Genomic DNA, 21,965 nt, shown 5'->3' with positions numbered 1-21,965 from the left:
AAAATGGTGGCAAAAGTAGTGCGATATTGTTGCTGCTGCTGTTGCTGCTGCTGCTGCAATTTTGTTTGTCTGTTTAATTAAAGCAATATGTGGCCTCCAGGAAAGGAATGTTGGGTTAATTGACTCATCACTTATACGACAAACGAAGCACAAACAAACAAACAAACAAACAAGCCAACGAACACACACACACACATAAAGCAGCAGTAAGAAGAATAAGAAGAAGAAGAGGAACGTTTCACAAAGCAGCGCTGTCGACGAAAAAGAAAGAAGATGAAACAGTTCAAAAACATCTAATGGGCGTGGCCAGCGTTTTGACATTTTGAAAATTTCCACACTGCGCAGCTCCATGGCGATTTGCACCAATCAGTGGTGTGGATCGTAAAGGGAAGACAACGCCCACACACTTAACGGTAATAGTGGGAACAGCAGGTGTTGTTCACACAGCGCCATCTGGCGGCTGTTCAGCAGCACTGCCAAGAGCTATTAGCAGGTACAACAACCACCGCAGTCATGACACAAACCTCAAACCTCACAAACAATAACAGCATGTCAATCTGTGCAATCGAAAAACTGCGACCACCTGCTATCGATTGGCAGTGTAACTTGAACTAATCGATTAGTATCGAGTCAAACAATAACAATAAAAATCGCAATAAAAAACAATCAAAACAAGCTGAAGAGACTTGAATCAATTGTATCGCGCACCGCGAATATGCAACCGCTCCGCCCCCCCGCGCCCCTCTGACAGTGTGCACAGCCATGGCCACGCCCCCGCCACCGCCCACGTTCGCTGCAGACGCAACTGAAGGCGCGGTGGACGCAGCAGGCGAGGCACTGCATCATCACCATGACCATCCGCAGCAACAGCCGCAGCAGCAGAAGCAGCAGCAACAACAACAGCAGCTGGCAAGGAGTTCCCTGCTCGCGGACTTGCGAAGATCTACGAATTTCTGGTTCCGCGCGGCCAAATCCACGGACGGACTGCAGTTGCTGGCCCAAAGCTGCACCAGAATTTTGCAGCATGGCCTGGTGAGTTGCGTTTCCCCGTGGAAGTCCCCAGAACATCACTCACAAGTCGCCGATACCCTACACTTAGAGCGGGGCATGTTGATCCCATGATTCATCTTGTTCTGTGATTGGGCATACGCATATGTAAATATATTAGCAGATGGGATCGTAAAGCTGATCCCAAAAGTTTAAAGAACAAACCAGATTTATACAGAATAGAGTAAACTCTATATTAACAAATAATTATAAAGTAGTGGGATTCTAAAGTTCATGTAGCCCAATACCATGAGCAATCAAGTATGATGTAAACATCCACACATATGTACATATGTATTCAAGTAAATTTCCCTGTAAATCCGTCCCACATAGAGAGGGTATCAGCAACTCGTGGCGCGCATGTCGTAGACTTTCCCCATTGTTTTGCAATCGAATTGTATTTATGCAACGCCTCACGCTCCATTCTTATCAGTTGCAGCCCGTGGAACTTCGCCGACTGGCGGACGACTTTGAGTTTCTGCTGGCCAGTGCGGGAATACAGCAACAGCAGACCAAACCGCCGCCTTATCGACCGGATTACGCTGCCAGAGACAGTGCGTCAGTGGCCGCCGGCGTGGAGGAGTTCCTTGGGGAGTGGACGACCCGCTGCCTGCATGCCCGTTGCCTTTCACAGTGCCTGCAAACGTTGGTCTCCGATCCGGAGCTGATGGAGCTCTACTATCCCAGTGAGGAGGCCTTTCTGCGACGATCCGGTGATGCCACCGCCTTGTTTGTTTGCCTAACGGCCGTCCAGCTGAACCAGAGCGGACTGCTGAGCCAGCTGGAGGTTAGGCATCAGCTGCGCCACCGACGCACTTGCTCACAGCCGAATTTCAGCATATCGCCCAAACTGCAAGCGGTGCCAGAGGAAAGACTGCAGAAACGCAGCTTCCTGAGGCGACTAAAGAGCCTACCAAATCTCAGCCAGGAGCACGAGGAGCTGGACGATAGAGCAGCCTTCAGAAGGCGCTGTCAAACGTTCAGCAGCTCCAGGAGCCACAAGCTGAGGGAGGACCACTTGGATGCCCCATCTACCAGTTCCTGTTCGTCCCACGACAGTCCCAGACGCATCCAGATGATCAACTGTGATGACATCAAGATCTGGACCGACCAAACGCCCCATGAAGTGCCACAGGAGGTGCACGAGAAGATGCAGCAGGCACCCAAAGCGTCCACGTCAGTGGGCAGTTATCTGGGCAGCTTCTTTGGCTCGTCGCCCATCTATACCAGTTGGTTTCAGCGCGGCGTGGGCGAGGATCTGAATGCCTCCGGAGATGGGGGCATGTTGGACACCTTCCTGCCAGTGAACGGTCGAAAGCTAAAGAAGCAGCAAACCCTTTTCGAGGGCGTCAGCATGCTGGATGAGGCTGCACCCAGCACAGCCTGCATCTCGTCGGCTCCCTGGGATATTCAAGGATCAGCCGGCGGCAGCACCACTTCCACAACAGCATCCAGTTCAGTGAGCATTACGCCAGGCAGCGATAAGATGGACCAGCAATCGCTGGCCTCCTTCCTGCAAATGTCCCGCCAAACGCACAACAATACGCAACTGGAGAAGGAGAACGCCCATTTCAGAATTTCGGAGGCTTGCATTACGGCCATAGAACATGTCAAGTGGAGCAGGAGACTGGCCAGACCAGCGGGTCAGACGAGCCATAATCTGTCGGAGCCGAATCTGATGCCCTATGCGGAGCAGATTCCCGCTGGCATGCAGAATCACAGCGCTGAGGCTGTGGGTCTCCAGCTGATATCCCGTTTCAGTGAGCAGCAGCTGCCCCGTTTGGGCCACCTCAAGTGGTTGGTTTCCGAGCAGGAGGCACCGCAGCAACTGCTGCCGCTGCCCATGCCAAAGCAGGATCATGAGCAGGCCAGTCTGACCAGGGGCACCTCCAGTTGGGCACCGCCTCGTCAGCAGATCATATTCACCGAACATCCCTCGGAGAACCGTTCCAAGGTGCTGCAAAAGCAGAATAATCGCTGTGCCGGCTGTGGCATGCGGGTGGCCAAGCACCTGCAGCAGCACTTTCGCTACTGCACCTATCTGGGCAAATACCTGTGCACCGGCTGTCATCGCAACCAGATTTCTGCGATTCCCGCCAGGATCCTTCGCTCCTGGGACTTTCGCTGCTATCCAGTATGCTCCTTTGCATACCGTCTAATCGAGCAGATGTACGCCTTTCCGCTGTTCCATGTTCCGGATCTGAATAGCCAACTGTACAAGCACAAGGAACTGGCCAAGGCGAGAAAGAGGAGGCTGCAACTCCAGGCGGTCAAGGGATTCATAGCGAACTGTCGATTTGCAACGAGGTGAGTGGGGGGACCATAAACAATCAATGCGTTTAATTCAATTACTTCTTTTCTCGTCTCATTTTGCAGAGAACAAGCGTTCTTCAATGCCATTCCGGCGCACATCACCCAGGATCCGGATATGTGGTCCATGTGCGATTTCGTGGACGTGCAGAACACCAGCATGAATCGCTCCATAAAGGAGGTGATCGCTCTGAGCGAACAGCATGTTCAAAACTGTGTGGTTAGTGGTCAGAAATGGGATGGCTGAGAGCACCCACCATTCATTGTAATATTTTTTAGCTATGTACTGGTCGTGCCTTCGTTTGTGAGCATTGCAAGGGCGGTGAGCTCATCTATCCGTGGCAGCGAAAAGTACAGCGCTGCGATCGGTGCGGCGCCTGTTTCCACAACGGCTGCTGGAAGGTCAGGAGTCGGTGTCGCAGCCAAGATGTCCCGTGTCCCAGGTGCTCCCGTCTTCAAAGTCGTGCCAGCTAACATCCAATCAAAGTAAATAAGCAACTCAGAAATCAAAGGACAGTACAGGAATTGGCGACGATATGTGAAAACCACGTTCGCCTTGGAAACTATGTATACCATATTCAAATCTTTGTTTTTGCGTTAAATCGATACGAATTTGTTAAAGTGACAGCGATCACGCCTGTTTTTTTTTTTTATTTGCTTATTTATTAGTATCTTAGACTCTCTTGTTTTTTTTTTTATAAATTCATTTGCCTCTGATTGAAACACAAAGTTGCTTATTCGTGGAGTTATCGCTGAAATCATAACTTTTTGGTTTCCTTAAGAAATTTGCTTCTAAACAAAACTAAACCTAAACTAGAACATCACTTATTTGCCTGGTAAAAGAGCAATGTTTATTTTAAAAAGTATTATTTATTAAAATGCCTGCTCATAATCAAATAACAAACCCACTTTTGGATAACATATTATCAAATAATTATCAAAAATGTGTTATAAGAAAGGAAAAAAAAGATATTTAACTTATAGTTTCCGAGGTCGAATAATGCGTTTCTCCCTAGTGATTTTATATATTTACATACAAACTACGATTGTTTATACAACTACTGTAAATAACCATTTAAATTACCAAAACTGTTATGAGAATCGTTTACCTCAAGCGAAAGGTGTGAACACATGTTGATTTTTTACATAAATAACAAATATGATACGAATGTTTTGTGCATACTATATTTTTATTACAGGGATGGCATTATAATGTGAGTCATGGAGGGTCAAAGTATACATAATATTCAAAATATTTAAAAAAATAGCAAAATGTATAAAGCCTCAAGACATTATTGATTATTTAATATTCTTGTAAATTCAAAATGTTAATCATTTAAATTTGTAAAAACCGTTAAAAACGTGGTTCCTTTCCGCAAAGAACCAGTTCTTTGGTATTTTGCCGAACGCGTTAGTGCTTTTTGGTTTCAGACGGGTACACGTCATTAATTTGCGAACTTCAATGTACTTTAACAAAATAATAGCAGTTGGGAAAAGTTCAAGAACAAATTGCATATTCTTTTGGAAGAGCTCTAGGGCAAACAATGAGTTTGAATGTCAAACTGAATTAAAAACACCCGATACATCGCACACGATTTACGAACAGCAACTAGTTCGTGACTTCTGCACCCATAAACCTCGGAATCGGAGCGAACGAACCGAAATTAAAGCGAAGTGAACCACGGATTTATTTCATTAGTTACCAATCGCAATTCACGCTGCGCGCATTGAATTTTCGTTCTGAAATTGAAAATAATTCGCTTTGAATTTCGCGTTTAGCGTTCGTACACGGTTTTTGTTCTTGTTTTTTGCGCAGTGCGTGTGTACATGTGTGTTGTGCTTGTGTGCGCGGCGGCAAATGCGAAATTAAGAGCATAAATAAATGCCGTCGATTGTTTGCTAATTAGGTATCGGCGAATATCGGAGAACCGAGCGGAGAACGGGCAAATAGGCGAAATTAAATCAACAGGTAAATATTTCCAGCGAAATAGGAAGATGACACAAAAACTTCCGAAACTTCGCTCTTCTTCTACACTCCACACACACATGCGCAAATTAGGAGTGTTCGTGTGTGTGTGTTCGCTATTAAAAATGTCTGTCGCCGCCAACGGAAAAAAACAAACACTTAAAAGGAAACAACAACAACGCCGGCCGCTTGTCCCAAAAATCACAAAAAAAAAAAACCAAAAACGAAATGCAAATGAGTGAGCAGAGAAGAGAGCATTTAGAAGAGCACGTAGAGCGGCGAATGAGTGAGCGAGATAGCGACTGTATTACACATATTGTCTTTGCTCTGTCGTTAATCATATTTTTACAACCCCTCTCCCTCCCACAAGCAATTATTTAATGTTCGAGTGAATTTCACACTCCTTTTCCTTCTCTCTCTCCCTCTCCCCCTCAACATCCATGTGAAGGTCAACTATGAGTGTGTGTGCGTGTGTGACCCTGCACTTGGAGCAAAAACAAAAATATTGTATATTATTGATTTGCTTCACTTTTTTCCGCTTCTCTTGCGGTTTCTTTTCCTGCTTCTCTATGCCATTGCAAAAAGACCAATCAGAAAAACAGCTGATGCGGTGGCTAAACTTGAAATACCCTGTAATTACAGGGTACATTGAATGAATGTTGCGTGACAAGCGTCAGTAGGAACGAAAATAGAAAACAATAGAAAGCAACATAGCGCCATCTGTTGGGCATGCGTAGATGTAAACAATGAATGATTATCGAAATGTAAGGGTATCCTCTAGATTCCTTGAAACGCCTTTTCTAATCTCATTTTATGTGCACAAGAGTAATTAATTGAAAATGTAGAGTATACATTAGGAGAATTTGTACTATCTATGTTGTTGTGTTTACATTTGATTCGACTGAGCTTGTCACCCAATTGCAAATTGATATTTGCTGCATACAAATAGAGCGTTACACATTTAATAAAACCAAGAGATACGCATATGTGTGTATTTAGATACATGTACTACCCCTCCCGACGTAGTATTACCCCACCTCGGACTATCAGGGGCTTTGAGTCGTTAGGACACGTGTTATTTGGTCGATAGCGGGCTCTCCTGTTGCTCCTTCTGTCGCCTCGTCAACGTTGACTTGCCCATATGAAATGCCAGTTGGATGGCCAGTTGGATAACGCATTTGGATTTGATGGGTGGATGAGGTCATGTAAGGCTGCGAAAGTAGCTGTCCGCTGTCCGTTGTCCGTTGTACCAATGAAGGTAGCTCCCATTTGCCGCTGGAACTCCTGTTCCGGTCTATGGAACTCTCGAAATGTATCGCATCTATCGCACCCCGCCTTAAATGAAAAGCTCTTCTCAATTAATACAACCTGCAGCGCTGTGGGAATGTGGAAACTTACATATGTACATGTATGTGTATATAAATAATTTCAAGGTTCATCTTTCATCAAACGTGCTACTGTATTTGCAGCATTTCGTCGAGTAGTTTGGTGTTTTGTTGACTTATTTGCTCGATGGGGCCATCGGTCAATGCAATTACTTAAGCACACTTATTTATTGCGGAGTATTTCGGTCCGACCGGCTTACTAAATGTACAATATATGTACATACATATGTACATGCCCATTTCACGGCCACTTGTGACCGCACAAATTCCGCTGATTCCACACGCTCACTCTAGAGACTTGGATCCCATCCGATCCGATCCCATCCAATTCGATTCTATTCCATTCCATGCGATGCGATCCGGGGGAACAAGTCGCTCCTCTGGTGCGATAAGCTGCGATTGGATATCAACTAAGTGGTGGAACTGCTGACGTTTTCGGTTCGACATCATCTCGATAGCGGAAATTTACACAGCAAACAAATAATTATGCTCGAAATGTTGAAGTGCCAAAAACCAGCACAACCCATATGAGTAACTTCACTTATCGTTGAGCTTTGAACCCCCAAATGCCAGTAATGGTTATAAGATAAAAGGATAACGATTGAAATTGTATGACGAAAGATGGAATTTTTAATGGAATATGATAAAAACCGATGACAAAAGGTTTTATTTATTGTTCATTTACGACACAATTATCATTATCAAGTTCAAACCTAACCTTTGCACGGAAATGGAATTAATTTGCAGTGCTTCAGAATCGTATCGGAAATCAAAAGTCATTTGATAGTGGCAACATGACTGATTGTCATGTTTCATTTTTTTTATCTGGACGAAACCGCCTAACTACGGCCACGCCCCTAATCCCGCGCCCAGATCGCAGCCCCTCCTCCAAGGCCACCGGTGACGCGTTGCAGGCACTTGAATCAATCCGCCACTTGAATTCGGCTCCGTTAATTTTCCACCCATCGAATCCCACCTTATCAATGCCCGAAAATATGAAAAAAAAAATAATAATCCACTCTCCACTCTATGCAAATTCTATCATAATGATAACTCAAATACCGACCGGCGGTCTATAAATACGATTTTCCCCTTTCTGTGTGTTTACCCACCATTAGTTGTGTAATTTTATGCAGATAGTAAAAAAGTTGGGCGAGATAACCGAACCGAAATGTATGTACATACACAGGGAAACGAGGCATTGCAAACCGATTTTGGCAGGTAATCGGTAATCTCGAGCTACGAACTATTTATAACCAGCACAATCGTAAAAAAGTTTAAATCAGAATCCAAAAAATAAAAGGTTTAGTTACGAGAAATTTGAGAAATAGGCACTGTATGAAATGTGTAGAAGATTCTGCACTTGGTGCGAACATTATTAGCAGGCACTGTGCGTCTGGAGTATCAAATAAATACAAGATAAATGGAGAATGGATGTCAGTGGAATACGAAAACATCGTATATATCTTGGATAAGATAAGGGCCACAGCATCAGGTGCTCTCATATGCGCCAGGCAGAAAGGCCAGTGGGAACTGGAAAGAGCAAGTTGCTCCTTTTAGTTGCGTAGCTTAATAAGAAATAAAATCAAGTAAAACTATACTAAACTAAAACTAAATGGATGGGAGTATAGAAGCTGTATAAATAAAATGAAGAAGCCCAATTAAACGCTTGTAAGTCCGTAGTTAATTAAGAAAATTGCAAGCTACGTCTAAATGCAAGATAAGATACTAAAGAAATTCCTTAATTGGAAACTGTTGATCGATCTGCGAAAAGCAATAGAGTTCCATATACTGGGCCATGTACTATACAATATCAGTGACGTCGGAAGCAAAGTGTAGAGTTTAATAATCAGATATCAGATAAGCTATCCGATCTATTTATAATGCCAGCACTGGCAGGTTGTTTGCAGGTGGTGAAAGGGCCAATGACCAGTGCAAATTCAATATTTGGCTGAGTCAATGCGTTCTGGAAGTCTCTGATGACCACCTCATGGATCCAATCCAATCCAATCGAATCGAATGGAGTCCAATCGAATCGAATCGAATTGAGGCCGCGGGCTCTTCTTGGTGCAGCCTTGGATGGGATCGGATTGGGAGTCAAGTCGAATCGAGTCGGAGTTATCTGGAAATGCTTTCGTTGCGATCGCCGATCGTTTATTTGAGTCGCCCCATTATGTCTGTCGTAAATATGTAGCTGTAGCTCGTGTTGCTATCGCCCGGCGATAAGCTCCTCGCACGTCTGCCGATCGACTTCTTGACACTTGCACCTGTATGTCGCACATATATGTCGTATATGTCACACATGTCGTATGTGGAGTGTGTGAAGTGTGTGTGGCATGTCTGGAACTGTGGCTGCGAGTGTACTGGGTGCTGTATCTCTGAGTGCGTCGACTGGCGGATTATAAAGCTGCCAATTAAAATCATATTTCGCTTTATGATTGCCAAACATTTAACTCTAGTCGTCGCGTTAATCTGGCTTTAAGCTGCTGCCATAAATCGATAGGAAACTAATTTGGTATATGGCACACTCGTCTGTGCCTCGAGTCGTTTGGATGGTACATTAAAATCGAATAAACAGAGTGTATTTGAGTTGTTAAAGCCAAGAAATAACCTGTAGAATGTTATTTCTCACCTATTTCCATCCTCTTATCTTAATCACTTTTTAGCACCTGCCTTGAAAATACTATTTATTTACATGTACATAATATGACATCCTATAAACGAGAGAGCTCATCAAAAGACGTCACTTAATCGACGTCGCGATTAAATGTTAGCTAATAGTTTAAAAAGTATTAAGAGCAACCATTTATTCCCCAACTTCCTTGATAAACCACTTTTACTTTTCGCAATAGGTATTTACACCTTTTATCGATTAGATTAATAGTCACACAATCGGCCTTCGGTTTCTGTGCACATCCTTCACCGTCTGATGTCTTTAACACTCTTTTATGCGTCAATTGCAAGAATTTCCCTGCCAATCAATATTTAATTGCGTCAACGCTTCGCAGTCGAAAGCCCGCTTCGATTGTGCCCTATTGAAATGGCAAATAAAGTGAAAATCAATAGATGAAAATTACTTTATAACGAGGCAATTGGAAATTGTGCAAACAAGATGACAACTTCCACTGCCTTTAATATTTAAGCAGTGGCCAAAAGAGGCGGTGCTCTGGCATTAAATAAAGACATTTATCCGTCCTTCAATTACACAAATGGCTAATCAAAGGCGGTTGGGCGGTGGAAAGTGCATTGGCGGCGGTATCAATTTTCCAGGGGGCGACTCCCCAGCACGCGAATCGAAACGCTAAACATTTAATTGATTCCGTGGCCGTGAATGGCCCACTCCTGTTTCCCGCTGGCTACAGGAAATTACCGCTTTTAAACACTTGACATTGCTGGTTATATCTGGCTTATAGATGGCACAAATAATGTAGTTGAAGTTTTCTTTAAAAAAAAAATTACCCAAAAAAAACGGAAGATGCTCAAGAATTCGCGTTGTGCAGAAGCAGTTGCATTTCTAAGACTCTCGAACTAATAACTCGATTTCTCTACCTCTTACAGGTGCATTTCCAAGTGGGTTTAAGCAGTCCGTGGACCTGAAGAGGAGGAGCAGGCGTCGGTCGTTGGAGGCGCCGGCATAGAGAACTTTTCCGAGACGCGAGCGCCCAGCGGAGCAGTCGCCACCACGACGTCGACATCGCCAACGCCACCGCGAGCCGCGCTGCTGTCACCAGCCGAGCATTTGGACGCCAGCGCCGACGATCGCGGGCGTGTGTACAAGCTCCGGAAGAAGAAATACCTGAACGCAGCGCACATCACATAGGGCGTCGTCGGAGGAGGAGTAGCCAGTGCGAATTGGGTGCTAGGAATCGGTGCTAGGAGCTAGGATTAGGAGTTCAAAACTGGAAAAAAGGTGCATAGACGGGAGACAATGGCAAAGTCAATTGCAATATGATCTCGGCTCTTCTCTTTATAAGTTGTTAATGGACTTCTCTTTGATCATCTCAATTATCAAATATTTGAATACATTCTAATCTCGGACTTCTTTTGTTTTTAGCATAATTTAATTCGAGGAGGAATCTGGGAGAGAGCAATGCCCGTACAATCCCCAATTGAGATCAGCAACCGTGCCATCGAGCACATCGACGATGTGGATCCACTGGAGTACCATGGCCACTGGGAGCCGGTGGGCGTGGCCCGGGTACAGAACACAGGCACCTCAGCAATGGTCACTTTCAGCAAGCGAAAGCAGCAACCATACATAATCGGAGGTGCCCTGGAACAGGACATGTACGTGTTTGAGCAGCTGCATTTTCACTGGTCGGACTGCGATGAATCCGGCTGCGAGCATACGCTGGAGGGCATGAAGTACTCAATGGAGGCCCATGCCGTCCACTACAACTCAAAGTACAAGGATTTCGCGGAGGCCAAGAACAAGCCCGATGGCCTGGCCGTCGTCGCTTTCTTCATACAGGCCTGCGGCGAAAAGGACTGTCCCGAGTTCAAGAAGATCACCGAGGGCATCCGCATCGTTCAGAAGATCCACACAAGTGCATCGCTGGATTCCGGTACGTGTGAAGTTTGGCTTTCAAAATGACTATTATATTAACATACTCTGCATTTTTAGATTGCCTATCGTGGATTGGACTGCAGGAGCTGAGCAAACATTATTACACGTACAAGGGCTCGCTGACAACGGCGCCGTACTTTGAAAGTGTCACCTGGATCATTTACCGCACTCCCATCTACGTGTCGCGCGGCCAGGTGCGTGTTTCTTACCAAGATGATCCCCGAAATTGGAGAATCACTCTCTCACATTTGAAACATATTTAATGCACCTTTATTGATTTGCAGGTTCAGGTGTTTCGCAATTTGCAATCGTGTCCCAAAGATGAGTCCAAAAAGATAGTCAACAATTATCGCGAGATCCAGCGTCCGCACAAGGATCCGGAAATCTTCTTTGCCCGCAACACCAATCCAAAGTCCAAGTTATGATGTGCTTGCCATATGACTTGGGGAGTACTCTCTCGATAATCCATAATTCCCGCTGCTGACTTTCCTTCCTTTCCCATCCTTCCGCGCAATTTCCTCCGCCCAATCGCCTGTGAAAGTGTCTCCTATCTAAACTATTGCTATATGTAAACTTTTATCTGTCTATGATTGTCTGTAAGCTGCTTTTGTTATTTGCCTCATGTACATAGCGTTATATACCTAACAAGCATACATATACATATATATACGGAGTATTTACGATACGGTTACGTGTATGGAATCATTTTAGTCGGAACACGCGGTTGCCTTGCATTGAATATTTCAGAGAAATATCGGGCACAACTACTTAAGACATCTACAAGAGACGTAATCCTAACGTTTAAGTTATTTAGATAAACAGTGAAAGCGAGAAAATATGAAAACAAGAACAGCAAACCAACACATTTTGTATGTCAAAACTGAATTTATTAAACATCTAATTAAACATGTATAAAAGTATCAAAAAGTCATTATATTATGTGTTTAACCTGGATCTTGGCTTTAAGCTATATTTTGTCACAATACGTTCTTGTTGGGTACCATCTCACTTTTCGAGTAAAAGAGGAACTATGTTTTGGATAAACCAGGCTTTGGATATGGCCAAGTGATCACCTTCGACGCCGAGAAAGACAAGTTTTCCTTGTCGATGCATCTTGTTCAATCCCAACTATAAGAAAAAGTGTACATATAATATTAGAACGTTAAGTGATAGATAGACTATGTACGTACATCCTCATAGACTTTGCTTTCAGTAAAGGGCTGGATGACTTTGTTCTGCCCGCTGGTGTAGTATTGAAACCACTGGGATTCCTTCGGCTGCACAATCGTGTCGTTCAGGAACTGCACCATCACAAATCTGCAATGCAATGGATGATATATCTCGAAATGAATTTTATAACTATATAACTTACTTCTTCAGCTTGCGTAGGTTCTCAATGTAGAACTCGTTGATGATGAGCTCATTGTTAATGTCCGCCAGAAATGTGCTGCCCAGGCGGTATTTGTTCTCCATGATCGGATCGTGCCAGTAGGTGGCCTGAACCAACTTACTCTGGACTTCACTGGGCGTATGCAAGAAAAGAGAGAACGTACACGGATAAGAAAGAGATGGCGATATGGTGGTGTTGGATAAATAAGCATGTGAATCCCAAGAATTTAGCAGTAACATAAACAACTCTTGAAGTTTGGTGAACAAGCTTCTCAAAAAGAAAATTGGCTGCCGTATGCTAAATCAAGCCATCAATGGTTTTTATCCTATAAAAACTGACTTCATTTCTATTATTTAGAAATACAATTTTCAGCAATAACTCAAATATCATGGTCAAAAATTGAAAGAAAAATTTTTTAAAATACCACTTCCATTTTTGAACACAGTTCCATTGGAAATTTAATTACGAATTCAACGAGGTATAACATTCCATGATTGGACCAATATTTCGAAAGAATCACGATAAAGATTGTAAAGGAGACTCACGGTGTGTAGGCGGCATCGTCCAGCAGCCTGGTTATGTAGTCACAGGAGCGTATGGTCAGGGTGGGGCACATGGGCAGCCCGAAGATGCCCTGGTGCTGCCCGCCGAGGGTGATGAGGGTTCTCATCGGCGGATTCGGACATCGTTGGGCCACCGCGCGCAGGAACTGGCCGCCCTGCGAGAATCCGATTGCGTTGTATCCCTTGGCCAGGCGCTCATCCAGCTGCAGTTGTTGGCAAACGTATTCCACCTGCTCGTTGGGATGTATGAAGAAGCCGCTCTCCCAGTCCAGCACAACATTGCCGCCGATCTCCAGGGATCGCACATAGCCGCCCTTTGTCTGCTCCACAATCAGGCTCATAATGGAACCCAGGCTGAAGGGCACGCAGCAGGTGTCGCCCATTCCGTGCCAGAGAACGACCGGCAGGACGTCTGCATTGGTTCCTCCTTTCGTTGGCTTCCACCAGATGTAGCCAAGGACGAGGGCCAGGATCAGAAACAGCCAACATAAAAGACATACTATACGACTAGAAGGAAACAAACAAATCATGGTTGAAGTCTTATCTTTACTAATCAAATAAATAAATCAACTCAATAGTTATCGATAACATGCTGGAGTCGAAGCCGCTGCGCAGAATAATTGGGGTATTCCATATACTGTACCTGTTTTGTGTCTAGAATTAGTTGTACCTAAAGGAAACTTGGCATTGCTTAGTGCAACACAAAATGAAAAATACAAAATAGTACAACTATTTTTCCTTCCAAGTCTACAAATTTGACATCTATTTGACAATTATTCAAGTTGGTACATTTTTCATCAAATTCATACGATTGTTGCCTTTTTGGTACTTTATGATGCACCTGTGAACAAAAAGTGCACGTTTTCCAACACTGGCGTATCGGCAAACATAAAAAATATATACGAATACCCTGAATGGTAAACAAATGCTAAACAGCTGTTAGCAACAAAAGATTTTATCCTGCGAGTTTGTTGCTTTCGATTTAAACTCTCTTTTTATTCTTGAGAAACTATTCTTAATTATGCCAACAAAGGGTTTAAGTTGTTCATAAAATCGTATGCTGGCTCATAATTTAAGTTGCCATAAAAAGCGCCTCTTTTCAATCATGAAGACTGTTCTACAAGATCGCGGATCCATAAATTTGTCCCTGAAAGAATGCGATTTGGAAAGGACTTTGCTTGGAGGACAAAGTTTCCGGTAACCGCTACCCATGATAATAACGCACATATTTAAAGCAACTTTACCTTTACCTTTTAGATGGCGGTCCATATGCGATGGAAATAAAACGAAATATTGCGGAGTGGCGTTCAACACCTACTGGGTGCTCCAGCAAGAAGAATCCCTTATAACTTACGAGGCATACGGACCCAGCAGTCCTTCGCTCGCAAAGGACTATTCTTCCTTGATATCCGATTACCTACGCTTGGACTTCGACCTAAAGCTTAACCAAAAGGATTGGTTAAACAAGGACGAGAACTTTGTAAAGTTCTTGAGCAAGCCAGTGCGGGTCCTGTCCCAGGAGCCGTTCGAGAACATTTTTAGCTTTCTTTGCAGTCAGAATAATAACATCAAGCGGTAATACTAATCCCTCAATCAAATGCTAATCCCTCCGTTCATCCAGTAAATGTGTTTCTTGTTAGCATATCATCTATGGTCCAATGGTTTTGCGCCACATTTGGCACCAAGATTGGCCACTTCAATGGTTCGGATGAGTATACATTTCCCATGATAAACAGATTCCACGACATCCCATGCGACGATCTGAATGCCCAACTGAGGGCAGCCAAGTTCGGTTATCGGGCCAAGTTCATAGCACAAACGCTGCAAGAGATCCAGAAAAAGGGGGGCCAAAACTGGTTCATACGGCTGAAGAGCATGCCATTCGCAAAAGCTCGCAAGGAGTTGACACTTCTACCCGGAATCGGATACAAAGTAGCCGATTGTATCTGTCTTATGTCAATGGGTCACTTGGAATCCGTGCCAGTCGACATTCATATCTACAGAATTGCTCAAAAGTACTACCTGCCACATCTGACCGGTCAAAAGAACGTGACCAAGAAGATTTACGAAGAGGTTTCCAATCATTTCCAAGAGCTACATGGAAAGTATGCGGGTTGGGCTCAAGCTGTATGTACACTGAAAGTAACCATTGTGTATGTGCGTTTCTTAATATATTATCTTATTTCAGATTCTTTTCTCTGCCGATTTGGATCAATTTCAAAATACTTCCACAGTTGATTGTAAAAAAAAATCCAATAAAAAACCTAAAAATCGATCTTATGTATAAGATTCGAAAAGCTCGTTCTTTCTTCTTTTGAAATATAATAAAAAATATATATAGTGTAGATATAATGGGAAATAATAAATACTGGTTTTCTTATAGCTTTTTATTTCTAAACAAAAATTCTTATACAGATGTAATTGATTAAATAAAATGCACATTAAATGTCCGTTATATACATTGCCATATTTGTGTGTACAGTTTGCGCCCGAAATTGGAATGTAGGATATTCAAAATGGTTTGTATTCAACTTACAAATTTACCATTAAAGTGATTTAAGGAAATATGTTTGTTCACGTGAAAATCGAGGAACAGAGGAAACCACTTCTAGACTTACACACGTTTAGGATATGCCCCCGAAATGGGTTTTCGAGTTTTGAAATATCAGAGATTTAGGGAAATATCAGATCGAATCATCGAATGGGGCAGTGCACTGCACAAGTGTGAGTTTCAGTATCTGTGTCCGCATTCGCAGCCGTGTCCGTATCTCTGTATCTGTCCGTACCTTAACATTAGTCCTTGTCTACAGGACTCCATTCGCCTCCGCTGATCCCGCCGCCCCCTGATTGCCCTGTTGTTGTTGTTGCTGTTGCTGCTGCTGGAGCTTGCTGCTCTGCGAGAAATCGATACAGGCGCCGGAGGTGAGATCGATCTCCTCGGAATCGGATCCATCGGAGCCCTCGTCGGAGTGTCCGGATAGGGCGGCCATTCCGCCCAGTTCCATGCCGTGCGTCGGCGCCTTATAGAGCTTTAATTCTGTATAGGTCTTTGATAGCTTATCCTGATCCGTTGCCTGCTGGTGTCCCTGGTGCTGTTGTTGCTGATGCTGCTGCTGTTGCTGCTGGAATGCCGGGTGCATCATGGTGAAGCTCCCCGCACTGGGTCCATTACTCACCTCCGCCAGCTCGGAATCCTTGCTGGCGGAGGAGAGATTCTCCGGCGTTTGGCTGGGCGGTCGAGCCGGAGCTCCGTTGCCGGACGCCCCCTGCACCGCTCCGCCGCCCATGACGGGGGGCGTGCCCAGGCTGAGGCAGCGCATCCGCCAGGCGTCCTGGAGCAGCTGCAGTCGTGCCTGCTTGCGCCACTTGGCCCGGCGATTCTGGAACCACACCTGCAATTCAAAAGGTAATGTAAAATATTTACATTTCGTTACATTGCTTTTACTCCAAAATTCCATAGTGTTGGATTTATAAACGTTTTTAAAGTTACATTTTCCTTCTTAAAAGATTTTTGAGATAATAATCCAAAAGATAAGATAATATATAAACTTTTTTTAAAATGTTACATGTATAAATTTTCAAAATATTAGACACTGGATATTTTTGATATTAATCGGATATTAAATAAACTCACTTATATATTTTAATATTTTTGACCAAGCTAATTCAACTAACTTACATTTTCCTATAATTGATGTAAAAATAACATTTCTGTTTTAAATAAATACTTATCATATTAAACCATAAAATAGAAATTGAATGAAATGTTAGAAACGTGAGCTGAGTATTACTATGCCTTTAAATCCTAAAAAGCAGTACATATTTTAAATATAAATAACACCAAAGCTACCTAAGCTCCCTAACTTTTTCGAATTCCCCAAATTCTTTACAGGATTTCAAAGCGGAACTGGCAGGATCACGGTTCAGTTTGGTTCGGTTCAGTTGGGTGGATACTTTGCCTGGTCTGTAGGGGCAATTCACCTGGACGCGTGCCTCGCTGAGGCTGATCCTCAGGGCGACCTCCTCGCGCAGGAACACGTCGGGATAGTGGGTCTTCTGGAACAGTGCCTCCAGCTCCTGCAGCTGCTGTGGCGTGAAGGTCGTCCGATTTCGGCGTTGTCGCCTACGGCCAAACATGTACTCCGTGAGCAGATCGCCGGGCAGCGGCGATATGAACGGGCCTGCCATTAGGAGCGCTCCTCAATGGGTATCAATGTTTCGATGATGAAAAGGTTTTTTTTGTTTTATGTTTCAGCTCCACGACTTGAATGCTTTTCTAGAGTTTTTTTTTTACGATTTTTATGACATTTGCACGAAAAAACTACTGTAATGACATTATATGCTTGGATTACTGGGCATTCTTTTTAGTTTTTAATTTTGTCTTGCTAGATTTGTATTTTATATCTTCGCTTTTTCTTTTTTTTTGTTTAACTTATTGAGAATTAATTTCCATTTCACTCACGGCACACGAAACAAAAATTGGGTTTTTTAATTTGATTTTTCAAATCGCCACCAGTTGGCGCCACTTCAAAAAAAAATAGTTGGCAATACTACAAAAAGTTTATTGCGTAGAGCTGCTTTTCGCTGAGCGTTTGGCCAGCGACTGTGGAAATGCAGGCAGCATCCTGCGGCTTTTATGCAGCTGCCAAAGGACTCGGGCTAATATATGTGTACGTGTTTGTGTGGTAGTATGTGTGTGAGGGTGCGCCTGCGACTCGCTTCATAATTAAGAGACTCACACACACAGTTGAAATTCAGCTAATTGTATTGTTTTAAAGCTTTATTGTTTACTTAGCAGGTGTTGAAATAGACTATGCTTAAAGAAAAATTAAATGTAATTTTTTAATGTGTTTTTTTAGCATTTTAATTTGATAGTTTTTACTTAAAGCTTTTAATTGCGTTTTTTAACTTAATTTTGTCCTGCTCTGTTGTTTCTCCCTCTCTCTCTCTCTCTCTGGCTATTGCCATCTCCCTCTTTCGCTGGTCACGTTGCGCAGCCTCCGATTGTTAATCTCGCTCTCTCATTTGTTGCAGCTAAAGCTTTCTCCCTCGGCTCTCCTTTCTCCCCGGATGTTGTTGTTTATTGTCTTCTCGTTTTGACTTCGTTAAATTACGGCACAAGCACAAAAACCTCATAAGCGTTGTTGTTCTGCCCACAGTGGGCTGAATGTATAAAATAGCCAACAAATAAAAACATTTTAAAATACAAGCTTCAAATTTGTATTATCGAAAGGGTGATAGTACTGTTATTTATAGAAAGTAGCTAAAAATAATAATAACAATAGAATAATATAATCTAGTAGTATTTACTTATCTCATCATTAGATCCACACTAAACATTTTTCGAACTAAGATGTTTTAGTGATATTTGTTTTAAAATTTATTTTTCCTGTGCTTGGAGTTTTTCTTATTGTTCTTCTAAAGTTCAATCTAAAATATGATTTGTAAGTCATTTTTCATTAATAAGCACTACCATTATAAATAATTATTTAATAACTTTCTGTTTTTATTCCGGTCTTGCCCCACTGTGCCGCCTTCGACTGCATTGTTTCGTATATGAAAATGTACCTGTAAATAATAAAATTCAAATCACTTAATGCTGCCGGCAGCGGCGTCGGCAGCGCCGCCGACTTCGGCAGAAGGACAATGACAATAAGGCAACACCCAGAACACACACACATACATGTCTACGCAGAGGGGGAGGGGCAGAAGGACGAAGTTGGAGTGGGGGGAAAGAGGAAAGAGCACAAAGGGCGCATAAGAAAATGAGGTTGCCACCACAGCTGATGAGGAAGACGGTGACGGGGAGGGGGGTAATGTTGGGGGGGGGGGTGGTAGGCAGGAGAGGGGAAACACTGACTGTCTCCTCTTCTTCTCCAGCCCCCCTCCCCCATACAAGTGTGTGTTTGTGTGTGTGTGTTAAACAAATGAAGGGATGTAATTTTCTCATTTGCCTTGCATTGTGCATTGTTCTTGTTTCGTTTTTACTTTTTTGCGCTGCGCTTGCGCTGGAAATTATATTTATTTATTATTTATGAAGAATAGGCGTGGCACTCCGCCGCCCCCTCCTCGCCACCTGCCGTCGCTTTTGTGTGCCGCCTTTTATTTCATTTGCTTCCTTTTGCACACAGGCCAATCATAAGCGAGACCAGATGTCCTTGTGTTGGTGTTCAAATCCCTGCCTGCATGTGTTTGTGTGTGTGTGTGTGTGAGAGAGAGTGCTCTTGTGTGTGTGTGCGTGTGTGCGAGGGTTGACCAGGACATCGAGGATAACGAGCTGAAAACAAGTGACAGCTCGACGTTGACAGGCTCATTCAAATTACGCGAAATTACCACAGAAACGATTCATTGTTTTCATCTGTGTTTATAATTTTCAATTCGGTTTTTTACTTCAGTTTTGGGTAATTAAAAAAAAATGTTTCTAGAAATATGAATAAACTGAATTTCAATAACATGTTTTATATGTATTTTTTTAGTTGTATAGCTGATCAATAATTAAGAAGAATTATAATTGTAACAGGGAAACTTACGACTACGCAAAATATTAGTAGAATAATTTTAATAAAGAAAAGGTATTTATGTTTTTATTCCCACCTTTTGAAATACATAGTTATGATTAAATATTAAACGGATTCAGAACTTTGACAGTCTCGTATATTATTTGTAAATAATTATTTAATTTTGCTTATCATTGTATTACACTCCAACTAATGTATTTTAACATGAAAGTTAACAGACTTTTTAACTGTCGTGCTTGCATATCCTTTTGCCCACTTTCTCTCCTTTTCTCCACATTTCTCTCACTTTCTTCCTGGCATTCCCTCAGCGCCATTTTTAATTTTGTAATTTGATGCTGGGCTGTTGTTGTTTCCATTTCCCATTTCCGTTTTCCCATTGCTGCTGTTGTTGGAATTCATTAGGCAACGCGCTTTCCACCTGAGCGAGGAGTTTTCCCACCCACTTTTCCCGCTCTCTTACTCTCTGTTTCCCTGTGTGTGTGTCCATTGTTTTGTCGCGCTGATTGGTCTTTCACTCTGCACGTGTGTGTGTGTGTGTGTTTGTGTGGGTAAGTGAGTGAGTGAGCGAGCGCTCTCCATTGTTGTTATGCCTCTCGCTCTCGCCTTTTGCTGCCGTTGTTAATTATTTATTTTAGCGCGCTCCTCTTCTTCCGCTTCTCGTTGTCTCGCTGCTTCCCCTCTCTCTAACGCCCCCACACCCCCCACTCTCCTTGCGCACCCATTTATTTACCGCTTTTTGATTTAATATGCCGCCAAAACAGAAACAAAATGGCGTCTGCTCGGTGTGCGCTCATAAGTAGGCAACACTTTTTATGCTTAGTTTTGCCTTAAAAGACTTTTGCTAAAAAGTAAATAATAGTTATTTTTGAATATCATTTGCGTGTTTCTTACGATATGTTGCATAATAGTTATGATGATAAATAAAAATTATTATCTTTGAATAATTTTAAAGTTCATCAAAGCTGTTATTATTCTAATATTATTTAAATTGTGTCACCATTTCACTTCAAAGTCTATACTAAAGTAGGCTATGACTTTGTATGCCCGAAAATATGTCTTAATAATTAAGCTGCACATACTATTAAACAGTTTCTAAGTAGAACTTTAACTTTTTTGAAGTCCGCTTATTCAAATGCATACTTCTTAGTTTATATTTAAAGACATTAACTTTTATAATTTCCCTGTAGTATTATTGTAATTGATTATTGTAATAAGTATAATATGTTTTTAATCATATTTCACGTAACCTATGGCTTGCATTATTTCCTTGTGAGTCAATTTATTTCCTACTTAGTTAGGATCCAGATGCCATATTCGAAAGTTGAGCACCCTTCCTTTAAAAATACCTTAACAAAAGCCAGTATAAACAATAAAATTTTGCGTGGCTTGCGCGCATAAAAAAGAATTCCCTGCGGTGAAAGAAATGATGATGTTAGTGGGTGGTTTTCGACAGGATTTTGGGTGGTTTTATTCCGTTGTTCGGTTGGTTTCTTCGCCGCCAAAGACGCTAGTTAATTGGAATTTTTAATTATGATTTGTCAATGCTGGCGAAAAAAGCAAAACAAAAAATGACGAGGGGAAAAGCCGAAACAAAAAGCAGAACAAGACAAAGCAAGTTGAAGAGGATGGGGAAAGTGTCCTGGTGCGAAACCAAAAGGATAACAATGGCAGGAAAGTAAACAAAATATTAAGATGGAATTTCGTTTTATACCCTCAAATGTACTTAGGTACGCATAAAACTAGGTCCTGTAATCTCACTTCCTCCCCCTTGCGCTGCTATTTATTTAATATTTTTCATGCCTCTCTGTTGCATTTTGTAATCATTTTAATTGCCCCAATAATGAGTGCACCACCCCCACCACCCATGCCCCCAACCCCGCCCCCTTTGCCCACCTGGCACTCGCTTATGAAAATCATTAAGTTAATTACATTTTTTGCACGCCAGAGAGACAGAGAAAGGGTGAAAAAAAAGGAAAACACAAAAATTATAATCAGCGCCACACAAAAGCACACCGTGATGTTTTTTTTCCGACGGGGGCGGCGAAAGGGGCTGGGGGGCGTGGTCCGGGCACCTCAGCTGCAAAAGCGGGCGAAAAATATATATATGCAAAAAAAAAAAAAAACATGAGAAAATATTTCTCATAATACTAATTGCATAGTCACAATCAGAGAACTGCAGCAAGCCACCGGCACTCTAAGTGCACCCGCTAAACACCGAG

At 42.8% G+C, this 21,965-nt stretch overlaps 5 protein-coding genes and 1 long non-coding RNA gene across 8 annotated transcripts; 3 read left to right on the top strand and 3 right to left on the bottom strand.

Moving 5' to 3' along the window:
* Nucleotides 1–628: 628 nt before the first annotated feature.
* LOC6525281 (run domain Beclin-1-interacting and cysteine-rich domain-containing protein) lies at nucleotides 629–4,526 on the top strand. The gene is made up of 4 exons (XM_002101081.3): nucleotides 629–1,032; nucleotides 1,481–3,354; nucleotides 3,424–3,577; nucleotides 3,637–4,526. The coding sequence occupies exons 1-4, from the start codon at nucleotides 763–765 to the stop codon at nucleotides 3,829–3,831; spliced, it is 2,493 nt and encodes an 830-aa protein (XP_002101117.1). The 5' UTR covers nucleotides 629–762; the 3' UTR covers nucleotides 3,832–4,526.
* Nucleotides 4,527–5,054: 528 nt separating this feature from the next.
* LOC6525280 (carbonic anhydrase 2) lies at nucleotides 5,055–12,206 on the top strand. Its single transcript, XM_002101080.4, has 5 exons — nucleotides 5,055–5,326; nucleotides 10,267–10,618; nucleotides 10,763–11,273; nucleotides 11,333–11,469; nucleotides 11,560–12,206. Exons 3-5 carry the CDS (start codon nucleotides 10,799–10,801, stop codon nucleotides 11,698–11,700), a joined length of 753 nt encoding a protein of 250 aa, XP_002101116.1. The 5' UTR covers nucleotides 5,055–5,326; nucleotides 10,267–10,618; nucleotides 10,763–10,798; the 3' UTR covers nucleotides 11,701–12,206.
* On the bottom strand, nucleotides 6,078–10,120 carry LOC120322163. The gene is made up of 2 exons (XR_005561996.1): nucleotides 6,722–10,120; nucleotides 6,078–6,658 (listed from the first exon to the last, which is right to left on the bottom strand). It is a non-coding gene; the product is annotated as an uncharacterized LOC120322163 (long non-coding RNA).
* On the bottom strand, nucleotides 12,141–13,794 carry LOC6525279 (palmitoyl-protein thioesterase 1). Of its 2 annotated transcripts, none has more exons than XM_002101079.3 (4): nucleotides 13,211–13,792; nucleotides 12,648–12,797; nucleotides 12,466–12,592; nucleotides 12,141–12,403 (listed from the first exon to the last, which is right to left on the bottom strand). In XM_002101079.3, exons 1-4 carry the CDS (start codon nucleotides 13,756–13,758, stop codon nucleotides 12,281–12,283), a joined length of 948 nt encoding a protein of 315 aa, XP_002101115.2. In that variant the 5' UTR covers nucleotides 13,759–13,792; the 3' UTR covers nucleotides 12,141–12,280. The 2 variants fall into 2 exon arrangements, with proteins under 2 accessions (XP_002101115.2, XP_039232903.1); XM_039376969.2 differs by having other exon boundaries at nucleotides 12,212–12,417; nucleotides 13,211–13,794.
* Nucleotides 13,795–14,154: 360 nt separating this feature from the next.
* Nucleotides 14,155–15,525, top strand: LOC6525278 (N-glycosylase/DNA lyase). The gene is made up of 4 exons (XM_002101078.3): nucleotides 14,155–14,425; nucleotides 14,486–14,803; nucleotides 14,869–15,355; nucleotides 15,417–15,525. The coding sequence occupies exons 1-4, from the start codon at nucleotides 14,286–14,288 to the stop codon at nucleotides 15,513–15,515; spliced, it is 1,044 nt and encodes a 347-aa protein (XP_002101114.2). The 5' UTR covers nucleotides 14,155–14,285; the 3' UTR covers nucleotides 15,516–15,525.
* Nucleotides 15,526–15,600: 75 nt separating this feature from the next.
* LOC6525277 (diencephalon/mesencephalon homeobox protein 1-A) lies at nucleotides 15,601–17,841 on the bottom strand. 2 transcript variants are annotated; one of them, XM_002101077.3, is made up of 2 exons: nucleotides 17,210–17,841; nucleotides 15,601–16,620 (listed from the first exon to the last, which is right to left on the bottom strand). In XM_002101077.3, the coding sequence occupies exons 1-2, from the start codon at nucleotides 17,414–17,416 to the stop codon at nucleotides 16,033–16,035; spliced, it is 795 nt and encodes a 264-aa protein (XP_002101113.1). In that variant the 5' UTR covers nucleotides 17,417–17,841; the 3' UTR covers nucleotides 15,601–16,032. The 2 variants fall into 2 exon arrangements, with proteins under 2 accessions (XP_002101113.1, XP_015046205.1); XM_015190719.2 differs by lacking the exon at nucleotides 17,210–17,841 and adding an exon at nucleotides 17,079–17,099.
* Nucleotides 17,842–21,965: the final 4,124 nt, after the last annotated feature.

Source organism: Drosophila yakuba, chromosome X, assembly GCF_016746365.2.
Source record: "Drosophila yakuba strain Tai18E2 chromosome X, Prin_Dyak_Tai18E2_2.1, whole genome shotgun sequence".
Classification (NCBI taxonomy): domain Eukaryota; kingdom Metazoa; phylum Arthropoda; class Insecta; order Diptera; family Drosophilidae; genus Drosophila; species Drosophila yakuba.
This window is presented reverse-complemented; position numbering and strand designations above follow the sequence as displayed.